We start from the raw sequence: 12,810 nt of genomic DNA, 5'->3' as shown, positions 1-12,810 counted from the left end.
GATTCGAACCACGGTCTTTCTACACGCGAGGCGGAAAATCAAAAGTCGCCCGGGGCACATATCGTAACAAAACACGCAGCTTATTTTCTTCCTGCGGCGGAGTCTGAGCTGGTTCCCGGAAGTCTGTGCGAACGCGAATGCGCTTTTGCTTTCTAAGTTGGCTTTTAAATACACGCCAGAAGATTAACGAATCGAGAAGTTTTGGGATTAGAATTCCTTCGCTGAGGAGCAAGTGGCCTACTAAGAAACAGAAAAATAAAGAGTGACCCGGGGGCACATACCGTAACCCTGTTCTCTAAACACGCAGCGTATTATCTTCACGCGGCGGAGACTGCATGAGCGGGGTCCTTTGCGTCTGTGCGAACGCGAATGTGGACGTGCCTTCTGAGTAGGCTTTTAAATACACGTCAGGGGATTAACACGCTCGAGAAGTTTCGGGATTAGAATTCCTTCGCTGAGAGGCAAGTGGCCTCTTAAGAAAGAGAAAAATAAAAAGTTGCCCGGGGGCACATACCGTAACCTTGTTCTCTAAACACGCAGCGTATTATCTTCACGCGGCGGAAACTTCATGAGCTGGGTCCTGGGCGTCTGTGCGAACTTGAATGCGAACATGCCATCTGAGTTGGCTTTTAAATACACGTCAGGGGATTAGGCGCTAGAGAAGTTTCGGGATTAGAATTCCTTCGCTGAGGGGCAAGTGGTCTACTAAGAAAGAGAAAAATAAAAAGTTGCCCGGGGGCACATACCGTAACCTTGTTCTTTAAACACACAGCGTATTATCTCCGCTCTTTCGTTTCGTTTCGGGCTTTATTCGCTCTTTATTGCCGAAAATACTTCCAATGACGCAGTTTTATGACATCGGTGAAAGCTTCGGCTTGCCTAAGAAACGCCTTATCCCGTTCACTTCTACGCGTAGGGTATACTGCTCGCGCAGAGCGTAGCATTTCCTTTTTCGTCGCAGGTGGTAGGCATATTCCGAGACATTGAAGTGTTCCGGTGAGAAAAATTTTCTTTGCAGTGCATTGTCTGTGCACTGAATGTGACTTACCTTCTTGCGATTGGCAGAGAGACACGCGTCCTTCATGAAAGCGTCTCCCGCGGTTGCGGACAGCAGACCCGTGAGCATCTGAAAGGTGGTGCTCTTCCCCGCGCCATTCACACCCAAGAGGCCGAAGCACTCTCCGCACCGCAAGACAAGGCTGATGCCGCGGACAGCCCGAAAGCTACCGAATGACTTCTGGAGGTCACAGGCCACGACGGCGTAGCCCTCGTCCTCCATTGTCGCTGCCTTGTCCGTGGAGTTGTATTTCCGCGCCAGCTCCTTCTCGGCTTCGACGTCGGCGTCCAAGTTCTGATCTTGCCATGTACCCCCTGGGTTCATTTAAACGTGAAGCCTATGTCACAGAGCATCAATGTTACCACAAAGGGGAAACTTCATCTAGAATCGGCAAAGGTTCCTATCACTCCCAAGTCAGCAACGCCATCGCCGATTGCCGTTTGCCAGTCTCTGCTCTCAGTTCTGTGTTTCGATAGTTTGTTAGGCAGATTCAAAGTAGCTACGCATTCCGGCTATCGTAAGAGCGACAATCGAACGAAGACCTAATACCGCTGTAAGTTCACGTTCTAGCACCAATCAAAAGCCAATAGTTTTCAATTTCTGCCACACACTACCCGTAAATCCCACGCCGGCACTCTCTTCCAGAGCCGGATCTTTTACAGTACAGGCTGCAAGAAGCATACCATACAAGAATGACACTGGTGATTGTCTGTCTTTGTTGTGTGGATGTATTGTGGTGCAGGAATATGACGTCATATCGTCAGGTCCCTATAAGACCGTGTTAATATACACTTCAGAAAACCCAAAGAGCATCGTACGCCATTGTGTCCGTCTAAGGTATCAGATGAGTGGTGGCATGCCCCTATTTTTGCAAATTCTTGACACCTATCCCTAAAGAGCAGCGGACTGGGGACAAATCCAGCGGAAAAGTTTTCAATGTAGCTTAAAATCAGTGGTATGGTAATAACACGACTACAGGAGGCTTTGAATTTACTCTAGCGTCTTTCTAACCGGTGGCATAAAACGGTTCAGAAGTCGATTGAGATCCCGACCCTACGACACACAAAGGCTAACACATTTCATGCCGTGCTCGCCGTTCGCATTAATGCATTCAAGGACTGCCTATTTTGCTATCAAAGTATTCTGTGGATCTTGCCATGCGATTCATTAATCATCTCGTCGCCTTCAGTTGAGTGCACAAAGGCTGTTAAGTGGATAAGGCAGCATGTGGCCTTGCATCTATTGCGAATATCGTCGATGCTGCGTCACGGCTGTCATTGGTTATCCCGCCTGCGCCGAGCATGATCTTACCAAACAGTATCGGGTCGCAGCGAAGATCATTGAAATCGCCCACTTTTGGGAAGGCTGGATTTTGGTGTTAAACCACGATAGGGCAGTTGCATTGGGAGAAGTCCGCCGCGCATTGTGAGGCCCCAAGAGGCAAATGATTTAGTGAATATATGTCTAGTCGCACTCGTTTTGGTGGCCTGAAGAGAAGTAGCACGTAGGAGTGGCCGTCACCACGAATTTATTTTTTTGGTTTGAGTGGCCAATCAAAAGATGACGTTAATTCAGCACATTGCAACGATTGTGACTTCTCTGTGAAACAGTGTCAATGTTAATGCTTGGACGATCTTTTCTTAAAGCATGGCTCGTTTGTGGTTGTTCTCAACTAGCTGATAGGTCCCCAGAAGTGCTGTAGATATCTGTGTGCCGTACATCAAATATCCTAAAGAAAATATTCTCAATGTATTTCCCCTTTATCTAGTTCATACCGGATGAAAGCTGAAGCTGATTAGACCTTGATAGTGCCTACTGCACCGTTTGTGGGTGGAAGGTTTTGAGGAGTCGATTTCTAATAGTGACCAACGGTGCCAAATTATTGGTCCTCTGGCTTACCGAAAAAAGGATGCATTTCAGTGCACACTGTATCACGCGAAGACCCTGGCAAAGTTGAAAGTCTGTGTTTATTTATTCTTTCTTGGGGTTTATAAAAGCATTATCCCCAATTTTTACGTGCCAGAAATTTGAAGTTGAAGTTGAAGTTGAAGTTTATTCATAAAACGTAAACGGTTACAAAGGAAGTTTACAGACGAGGGTCCCGAAGTCAGAGACTGCACTAGGGCCCTCGATGATGAAGTACACAAAAAACGTTTCAGAAGCAGCAGTTGAAGCAAAAACAAGTGCAATTAAACATTAGTGAAGAAAAAAAATAAGCAAGAACATGTAGTGCATGGTTTTCATATGGAATTTACTAAAATATTAAGCTATGTACATAAAAACGGCATTCAAAAAACAAATTATCATTATACACAAATAAATACTAACAGTTTACAAAAGTAGACAAAAAACTACTGTGCAAACAAATGACGAAAGTCAAACCAGCACAACAAAGAAATTAGGAAACATATCAGGTTAGAAGAAGACTTTTTAGAGATTTTAAAGGCTGTGATAGAACGTGATGATTTAATATTAAGTGGTAGGTGGTTCCATAGATTAATGGCGGCAAAATGAAATGTTTGCTGGCCATAATTAGTTTTTACCTTATATAACAAGTTATTATTCAAGGCAAATCTAGTAGTGTTATGATTCACTAAAGTACCTACGTCAACAAGTTCAAAACATAATTGGTTGTCGAGTAGTTTGAAAAAATAAATACATAAGTTATAATCAAACAATGCTGTGACCGATAAAACAGAATTTTCGCGGAGTCTAGGTGATGCACTTGAATGGCGGGGGCTGCTAGTAATGATACGGATAGCTTGATTTTGAATGTGCTGAATGGATGATAGGTGGGTGTGATATGTGTTACCCCAAGCAGTGATTCCATAGTTGATATGACTGTGCATGAAAGCGAAGCAAAGTGACAACAAAGCTTTAGTTGCAAAGAACGGTCGTGCCTTGAGCAATGCCCGGATGCCAAATGCCATTTTTTTCTGATATGATCGACGTGAGATGTGAACTTAAGGTTAGTGTCAAGAATTATACCAAGAAATTGGACGCAGTCGCATGATACGATCCGATTAGAGCCAAGTCTTAATTCTGGCAACATACCTAACACTTTCTGGTGGTTTCTAAAGATCATACATTTAGTCTTACTAGGATTAATAAATAAATTATTTCTGCAGCACCACTCAGTCACATCCGTTAAAGCAGAGTTTAATTTATCAGTTAGGGATACTATAGATGTGTCTGATAATGTTATTGTGGTATCGTCAGCATATAAAAGACAGTTTTATCGGTGTAAAAAGCTGGGTAAGTCATTGATATAAATATTAAACAATAAGGGACCGAGAATGGAACCCTGCTTGACACCTTGGTTAATAGTTTTACAGTCGGAGAACGAGCCAGCTGCAGCTACCAGGTATTGCCTATCAACCAAGTAATTTTTAATAGAGTAAGTGCTGGACCGGTTATACCATATGCTTCTAGTTTCATGAATAAAATTTTGTGATTGATGGTATCGAAAGCTTTTGTGAGGTCTAAGAATACTGAGCCAAAATATTTACCACAATCAATAGATGTTTTAATAAAATCGGTTAAGGTTAGTAAAGCCAAGCTAGTGGAACTTCCCGCACGAAAACCGAATTGTGAATAATCTATTACGTTAAATTTTCTTAGATAGTTAGTTAAGCGTTTTACAAGTAACTGTTCGATGATCTTGCTCAAACTGGAAAGGATTAAAATTGGTCTATAGTTGTTAATTAACTTCTTATTACCTATCTTAAATACTGGAATAACCTTGGCCATCTTTAAGCTTTTAGGAAAAATGCCAGACTTAAAAATAGTATTATTTATGATACTTATTGTTTCCGAAACGATATGAGCAACAAGTTTCAAATGACTCATCGAAATGTTATCCAAACCGGGACTGGTATTTTTGAGGTTACAAATCGTTAAGTACACTTCATTGGCAGTAACTGGGTACAGATAAAACGAGTGTGGGGAGCGGGGTAGGGAGTGCTGATCAGTAGTGGTAATGCTTGGGGTTCATAACGAGAAAAAGTTGCTGAAAGCATTAGCAACGTCGGATGGCTGAAGAAAGACGGTCCCGTGAAAGTTAATTTTGTTAAAATTATTACGCGAGGACACTGTATTTAAAAATTCACCGATTAATTTCTATTGTTTTGGGGGGTTATGACTATTTTTCGTAAATTCGGTTTCATAATATTGCCTTTTAGCAAGCTTAAATAGATGACTGAGAGTACTAGTATATTTTTATAACGTTGGGCTAAAGCAGTGTTAAAAGGTTGACGTTTTGTTTTCCGGTAAAGGTTATCTTTTTTACGTAAACTGGTCAGTAAGGGTTGCATGCGTGTTTGGGTTGCAGGCACGGGGTTGGGTTGCAGTATGGGTTGGGTTGGGTTGCAGTAAGGGTTGCATGCGTGTTTGAACTGTTTTTTACATTTAACAGTTGTTGTGCTCAACGATACAGCCTTTAAAAACAATGTACATAATTCATCGAGAGCCTTCACAGGGTCAACAGCGGTATTAACACCAGACCAGTCAGTACTGAGAATGGTATCGCTAAATTTATGTTTAGAAAAAACAGAAGTAAAAAAGGGTTTATCAAGGAGTGAAGTTGAACGATCTAATGAAAGCAAAATGGGATAATGGTCAGTTATGTCAGTGCACAATACACCAGATACTGGAGTCGGGGTTAGATTAGATGATGCATGATCTAGAAGTGTTTGAGATCCCCGAGGGCTGCATCTTGTGTAGGTGTTAATCAGGGATTCGAGTCCATAGCCAGAGAACCAATCAGTGTAGTCAGTATATACTTTAGCACTTGTATCGAGAAGGTTAATGTTTATGTCGCGTAACATCAAAACGTTCTTATTTTCGAATGATAGCTTGTTAAGAATGGTATCGAGAGCATGACGAAATTCAGGAACGGAAGATGACGGGGAACGATTTAAATTTAAACTTTTAAATTTAAACTTTAAACGGGGAACTTTTAAATTTAAAGGAGCCATGCAGACAAAATGCAAGTTTTTTTTATTTAAAAGATTTTGTCTTTTAAAATGCCCTCAGCGCTCGCCCGGCAACAAACTGCGCGGCAGTATTCGCTGGAAAATTTATTCATTTAGCTTAACATTTCGATTCTCCCGCCAAATCGTGCGTCTTCGGGACGTCTGCCTTGTAGTCAAAAGAGAGGGTATTCAAGCGAACTTTTAGCGCCTTGCCTACCGTCGGTCTTCGCAGATGGCACTACCATACCAGCCATGTGCGGTTGTCTGCCGTTTCTTTGCTCATGACCATATATGCACATGGCTTGTTTTCATTACGGTAGAAAGTAATCACTCTGTAAAACATGGGGCGTAATCGAAAAACCCGGCCATGTAATACAACGTCGCTTGCGCCAATCGACCAGTGTCATGTAAGGCATCACCAAAGCGGAGTCTGTGTAGCTTAAACAAGCACAGTGCGCCCAATACCGACACACAGTGCGCATCGGTACTTCTATTTTTACGTGTATTTTCGTAACTTCCATGGTTTACCCCACCATTCTTACTGCTTTAAAAAGAATAGGCATTACATTTAGGCGCAAATAGCTCAATCGGCATGCTTATAAGCCCTGTCTAATCTGCGTTTGCTTTTGCCAGCCTCAGCTAATCGTACGTCTGGCCACATTACATCATAGCTTTTGTTTCAGGAAATAGGCTAGTTGCTCGCATGGCCATTGCATTTATTCCTAATTAAATAGCTGATTTTAGCGAAGTGTTCGTTAAAAGCGGTGTCAGTACGCTTCTAACGAGGCAACCTTTCGGATGAACTACACTTGTTTTTTGTGTACGTGGCCAATTTATTCAAAGGTTTTTTAAAAGGGGAAGTTGTTTTTTACAGTGTTCTCCCCAAATTTCCGAAAGGGAAAGCGAAGCACTGTTAGGATAGCCTGGAATCCCTCTTTTAGATCCGGGGGAGAACTCAGACAAAATAATTAGATTTAGGGCGGTGGCCTTTTCGGATATTTCAGATTTGTAGGTGAGACAAGCAAGTTTGGACGTGAAATGTGTAGTGCGCTTGTCAGCAGTAGAGCTCAAAAAGCGCGTGATTATGGGGGAAGGGCTTCTGGCCTATTCGGTGTAATGTATTTCCGTTTGTTGCGAGTAGACGCCCGGGCGGCACTTTGGTGTTTTCAGTCTGTTGTAAGGCTGCTAGGGACGGGGTACACGTCAATGTGCGTGTGTGTGATTCATTGCGATCTGGTGTGTGTTGGTCTCTGCGTGAATTCTGAGCGTAATGTTTTGATGGGTGAGGATGCTGTCTGCGTACGCTCTCGTTATAGGGTCTTTTAGCCACTACCATCGTTTCTGCGCTCGCACCACATGTATTGTTCTTAGTTGCACGTAGTTATTCGCTTTTGTTGGATAAACAAGTGAACTTGCTGGACACTTCTCTCTTTCTAAACAATGGTAAACTTAAACCACACTTTTATTAAAACGGACCCACAGGCAGCACATGAACTCACAAACAGCAAAGAACATGGTTTTAAGACATACCAGATCAAGAAGACCATGATGTGTTGACATAGACGTGTTTAAAACATCTCAAGGAACTGACGCCCACCCCACAAAGCAGAATTTGTCCAGTAAGCTGCCTAGAGGTGGCTCACCAAGTTGAAGTCAGACTAGAAATGGACGAAGTGCTGAAGCAACAGCGCCAAACGTAAGCCCAGGTAGCCGATTCTCACAGCCAACTTCTCATACGCGCTTTCTAACAAACAGCATCCTGACGATACCCTTCCCCCTTTTTTTATTATCGGCTTGAAAAGTAGTTCCCGGAAGCTCAGAGTCGCATACGGACAAAATAGGAACTAAAGGATATTTTGGCGCCTAACAAAGCTGGCCCTTCTCAGCCAATATGTTCCTAAAAAAATTTGTTACAGGTTCAACTCTTCAAAGAATTTTGTATAGGCTAAAATTGTCATTCTGTCACAAGCAGTACATCCTGTGCTTAAAAGAACCAGCGAAAGGGGCGCAGGCACGTGAAAGAAGGTAGAAAACACATCACTGGGCTAACAACGGGTTTTTTGCCGGAAACTCTGCCATTCATATTTCCCCGCTAATTCTGAAACTTTGGTCAAATTGAACATATGAACATACTTCGATAACACTGATATATTTATCGCTTAGGACCTCGGAAGGATCGTTGACAAATGTCTGCTTGTTTTTGCTTATAAAATGCCTCTAGCAGCTCTCGTTCACGGATTGCCTGGCACCAATCTCAAATGCTTGTGAGATGAAAGTTGGGAATACAGACCTGCAAGGTTTTTACGTGTAAAGCTATCTTGCTTCCTGCAACCAAGCCCGAAATTGTCTTGTAGTGACTCAGCCGAATTTTAGGGCACTCGCAAGGGTCGACTTTCCGTGGGGCGCCACAAACGAGAAAGCTTGGGGGGGGGGGGGGGCAGAAATGCCGTAGTGAACCCAAACCTCTCGCTCACTTTTTTTCTGCCGGGTGAAGTCGTCTCCAAGTAGGGGATCACTTCTTGCATGTCCAACCACAGCAGAGCCACTAGACGTTTCCGGAAGCTTGATCGCTTTTCAGTCCAAATACTCACTTACCGCCAACAAAACAAGAGAAGGAAACCTATACTCCTAGAACGCCAACTTCATCACATGAAGTTGGATCACATGCGAGCACCTTTTTTTAGAGCGTTCATGAAGCCCAAGTTCGTTATGCCATGCTCTACCATCTTGTAGTGTTGCGAATAAAACAGCGAAAGCGCCTAAAGGAATATTTCTAGCAAGTGTTGCTCGGGCAGGTAGGCAATGTGTAATTTTAAAATTTAATAGTCATGTCCATTAGAATTTACGCTGCAAAAACCAAGTTCTTGGAACACGAGCTAGAAGGGTTTAGGATCTGATCCCCTGAACGAGGGATCTGTTCCATTTGTTTCAACTGTAAGATTTATAAAACAATCAAACCTTTCCAAAAAACTCAAAGAACATGTGAGCATTGAAGTGAAACCGCTAGCCCAGAGTCAAACTGCGCCGAAAATATAATATTATGAACAAGCACAGCACAGACGCCAATGTGTATACCTCGGTTTTGAACAAAGAACTCGTCATCCTGGTGCACGATCATGGAATTCAAGTTTGCTTCTGAAAGCTCATGGAAAGAATCCGGAGTGACGCGGGTCGTATTCTGAAAGAAATCACCCTGGTTATTCAATTATTGGCGAACTGCGTTAAAAGGTTTATAAGGAGAACCTGATCAAAACCCGTGCATAAAGGCAACCGAAGTTAGTAAATCGATCCAAAGCGATTAGGCCCCTGTCAACGCTCTATAAATACGATGCCCGCAAGTGACGATGAAGTCCTGCGGGACTGATTGTCCGGTTGGAAGTTCGTGGTTTGAAAGCGCCTGGCGCTGAGTGGATTGTTCGGCAGCAAAATAATAAAGCCTTCGGAAATGTCTTGTAACCCAGCGGAAGATAGAAGAAACAATAGAACAGTGAGCCCCTGCTTCAACACGGCCTCATACGGGCTGAAAAAGAGCCCCCAAAATTTGGAGTCACCATGGTATCCTCTGCCTTCCGCAAGCCTTCTTCTTTCTGTTCCCAAACCTCCGATTACCAGCGGAAAGGAGACCCTTGCAAGAAACACCATCGAACATGGGCGACTACGCCTGTAGTGGATTGGGTTTTCTTCAATCACGCTGTAATGCGTAGTATACACACCGGACCAACATCGGGTGCATTAATGATCGGCTGAGGCAGCCCAAGACAGCCGGCGCTGTTGTGGAAGAAGCAATTTAGCTTGATGGGTAAAACATTAAGAGAATTCTGTTCCGAAGTTTCACCTCACTAGCACTATAGGTCGGAACAAATGAAAACGTGAGCGCGAGCGGCTCCAGGCATTTATAAAAGGGAAAAATAATCAGACGTGCGTAATGATCCTTAAGTAGTTTTAACCGATAAAGAATATCAGGTTTCATCTACATAGGTTTCTATCTTTACGTTGACCAATGTGCTCATGCGAAAGAAAAGCATGTAAATGTGGATTGTCTACGGTGCGTTTGTCTAGCTTCTTTATTGTGTCCGGCGTCCATTTCGCATGTTTTTGTAGGCCAGCATAGACCTACTTGACCAGAGCTTCACTCGCTTGACGATGTGCATCGTAGCAACGATTCGGCCTATGAGCCTATGCTTCATTGAATATCGGGCGACTACTTATTTTGAAGCCTCCGCAGCCGTCAGACCACTTTGACCAGTCTAACCCGAATTTGGATGATCTGAAGCTTTAAGATGCGTGCGTCCCATTTTTGGCAAGGCCTTTATTATTCTGACCAATGAAACTACATCAAATAATTGGTAAACTGCATTTCGAAGCATTACGTCGAACAGGCACAAGGGGGCTGAGTTTATGATATAAATAACATGCTATTTTCTTTCCTTTGAAGAGAATGTTTTACGGCAGTGTTTAAGGATATTACCTGTCACCTGCAACGCTGCTAGCTATACAGAACAATTTTTCTTGCTTTTTACTAAAGTTTTCAAACTTTATACGCTGAGTCGCTTCTTTTGCCGTTTAGTATTTTGTATTTTATCCTCTCTACATTACCGGGGTACAAAAATGTTTTTTATTTTAGTTCCTTCCAATGTTTCTTCTCGGGTGGGAGACCAGCGGTAACCCCATCTTTTAACTTTCTGACAAAAACTCTGCCCCTGAGAAATTTTCCAGTGCCAGTATTGTTTACTATGCTGTTTCTTTGCTTTTTTACATTACTCGCCGTTTCAGGCATATCACACCGAACCATCAAGACCTTCCCCGTAGCAACCGTCCCCACAATTCAGGGAATCCTCGCGTGACGTCCTGTGCATCCCCGCTGGTAACTTTGTACCGTTTTTCTGTCTTCTCGTCCCCTCCCCCTGTTCCCGACTTTTGAAGCCGGCGACGGGGTCACGTGTCAGGAAGTACATCCTCGTCGTTGCTATTTCCCTGCATTCCATTCAATTGTTGATCAAACTGCGCTTCCTTCTAACCAACTTCATCTCTCCATTACTCGTTTTCAATGTGCACAGATTGATTGATTGATTTGTGGGGTTTAACGTGCCGACGGAACGCAGGCGATGAGGCGCGCCGTAGTGGGGGGCTCCGGATTAATTTTGACCACCTGGGGATCTTTATCGTGCGCCGAAATCTCGTACACACGGGCGTTTTTGCTTTTCGCCTCCATCAGAAAAGTGGCCGCCGCGGCCGGGAATCGAACCCGCGACCTTGTGCTCAGCGGCGCAACGCCTTAGCCACTGAGCCACCGCGGCGGGTCAATGTGCACAGAGTGCTGCAGATTATCCGTTATGCCTTAATGAAGAAAAGTCCCCTTGGTAAAACGTTGGCACAGGTCTTAGGCCGCTATTTTCTCCAAAGGCTTGTGTCATTCTCTCACTTCTCGCGCAATATATAAATATATATATATTAATTTATTTATATGGGTTGGCAGTAAAGAAATCCTCGGAAAGCAAAGGGGAGAATTTGGTAGGTTATAGAAACAGAGGATTCAACGCTGGTCGACCACTATCTAGATGTCGTACGCACTCGAGTCAAGTCCCGGGTATTAAAAACAAGGTGCCCTTCATCGCGAGTAGTGCGAGTGGCGCTGGCTACCACTCTCAAGCGCAGGAAACAAAAATACCTTAAGATAAATGCCCCAGAAAGTGCAGCGAAAAGTGCCCCGCCGGTAGCGTAGTGGTCATCGCACCAGACGCGTATTCTGGAGCTCGTAGCTTCGGATCCCACCTGGCGGGCACTTTTTCTCTCCTTTCTTTCTGTCTTTCCAAATTGTTTATCTGTTTCTATAACCTACCACATTCCCCCTTTGCTTTCCGAGGTTTGGTTGACTGCCAACCCTTATTTCTGTCTTAGTTCAATGAGCCCATAATTTCCCATTCTGATTCGCTACATGCCCAGCGCGAGCCTCTATTATAGCCCTGTTGGTGCCATAGGGAGCTTAAGAGGGTTCAACGCTGGTCGGCCGCTCTCTACATGTCGTAGACACTCGAGTCATGGCCCTGGAGTTAAAAAGAAGGTCCCCTTCACCCCGAGTAGTCGGAGTGGCGCTGGCTACCACCAGCAAGTGCGGGAAACAAAAATACCCTAACATAAATACCCCAGTAAGTGAAGAGGAAAATAGCCCCGCCGGTAGCGTAGAGCCCATCGCACCAGACGCGTATACCGCACGTCACGGGTTTCTTTCTGTCTGTCTCTTCTTTCGACATTCCGTACCTGTTTCTATACCTTACCACACTCTCCTCGTTGCTTTCCGAGGTATTTTTGACTGTCAACCCTTATTTCTGTCTTATTTCAACGAGCTCCTCATTTCCTATTCCGATTTCCTACATGCACAGCGAGGGCCTCTGTTCTGGCAGTCTTAGTGCAATAGGGAGCTAAAGAGGGTATAACGCACTGTTCTGCTTGTACCTTATCTAAAGAATGTGACCCCTCCGTCTTCTCCTTGTGTGTAATTCTTTTTGTATAATTATTTTGGTTTTCATTACTTACCGTCCAGCGTAGTAGCGCAGGCAGCCCTCCAACCTTTTCTTTAGAATTTTATTTTAGTTTTATTTCTTTGTCTTTTTTGCTCCGGTTGGTCTTTTGCCCCTTACATCCTAGTAACGATATCGTTTCGTTTTTAAGTTTCAGGAAAGGCCTGTCCCAGAAATTTTGCTGTTGGTGACACATGCCAATTCAGTTGTACATTTATTGCTTTCACTTTTGTGTGTGTGTGTGTGTGTGTATGTGTGTGTG

At 43.8% G+C, this 12,810-nt stretch overlaps 1 protein-coding gene across 1 annotated transcript in view; it reads right to left on the bottom strand.

Moving 5' to 3' along the window:
• The window catches only part of LOC144168090 (phospholipid-transporting ATPase ABCA3-like), a 42,693-nt gene extending 41,312 nt beyond the window's left edge, over positions 1-1,381 (bottom strand). The window contains exon 1 of the mRNA XM_077697162.1: positions 1,049-1,381. Within this exon, the coding sequence (XP_077553288.1) occupies positions 1,049-1,381 (333 nt within the window). The remainder of the gene's footprint in view (positions 1-1,048) is intronic.
• Between the last annotated feature and the right edge of the window lie 11,429 nt (positions 1,382-12,810).

This window comes from Haemaphysalis longicornis, unplaced genomic scaffold, assembly GCF_048455015.1.
Source record: "Haemaphysalis longicornis isolate Haplotype H1 unplaced genomic scaffold, Haemaphysalis longicornis Haplotype H1 scaffold_2, whole genome shotgun sequence".
Taxonomy (NCBI): Eukaryota; Metazoa; Arthropoda; class Arachnida; order Ixodida; family Ixodidae; genus Haemaphysalis; species Haemaphysalis longicornis.
The sequence above is the reverse complement of the archived record's forward strand: the minus strand, read 5'-3'. Positions and strand labels throughout refer to the sequence as shown.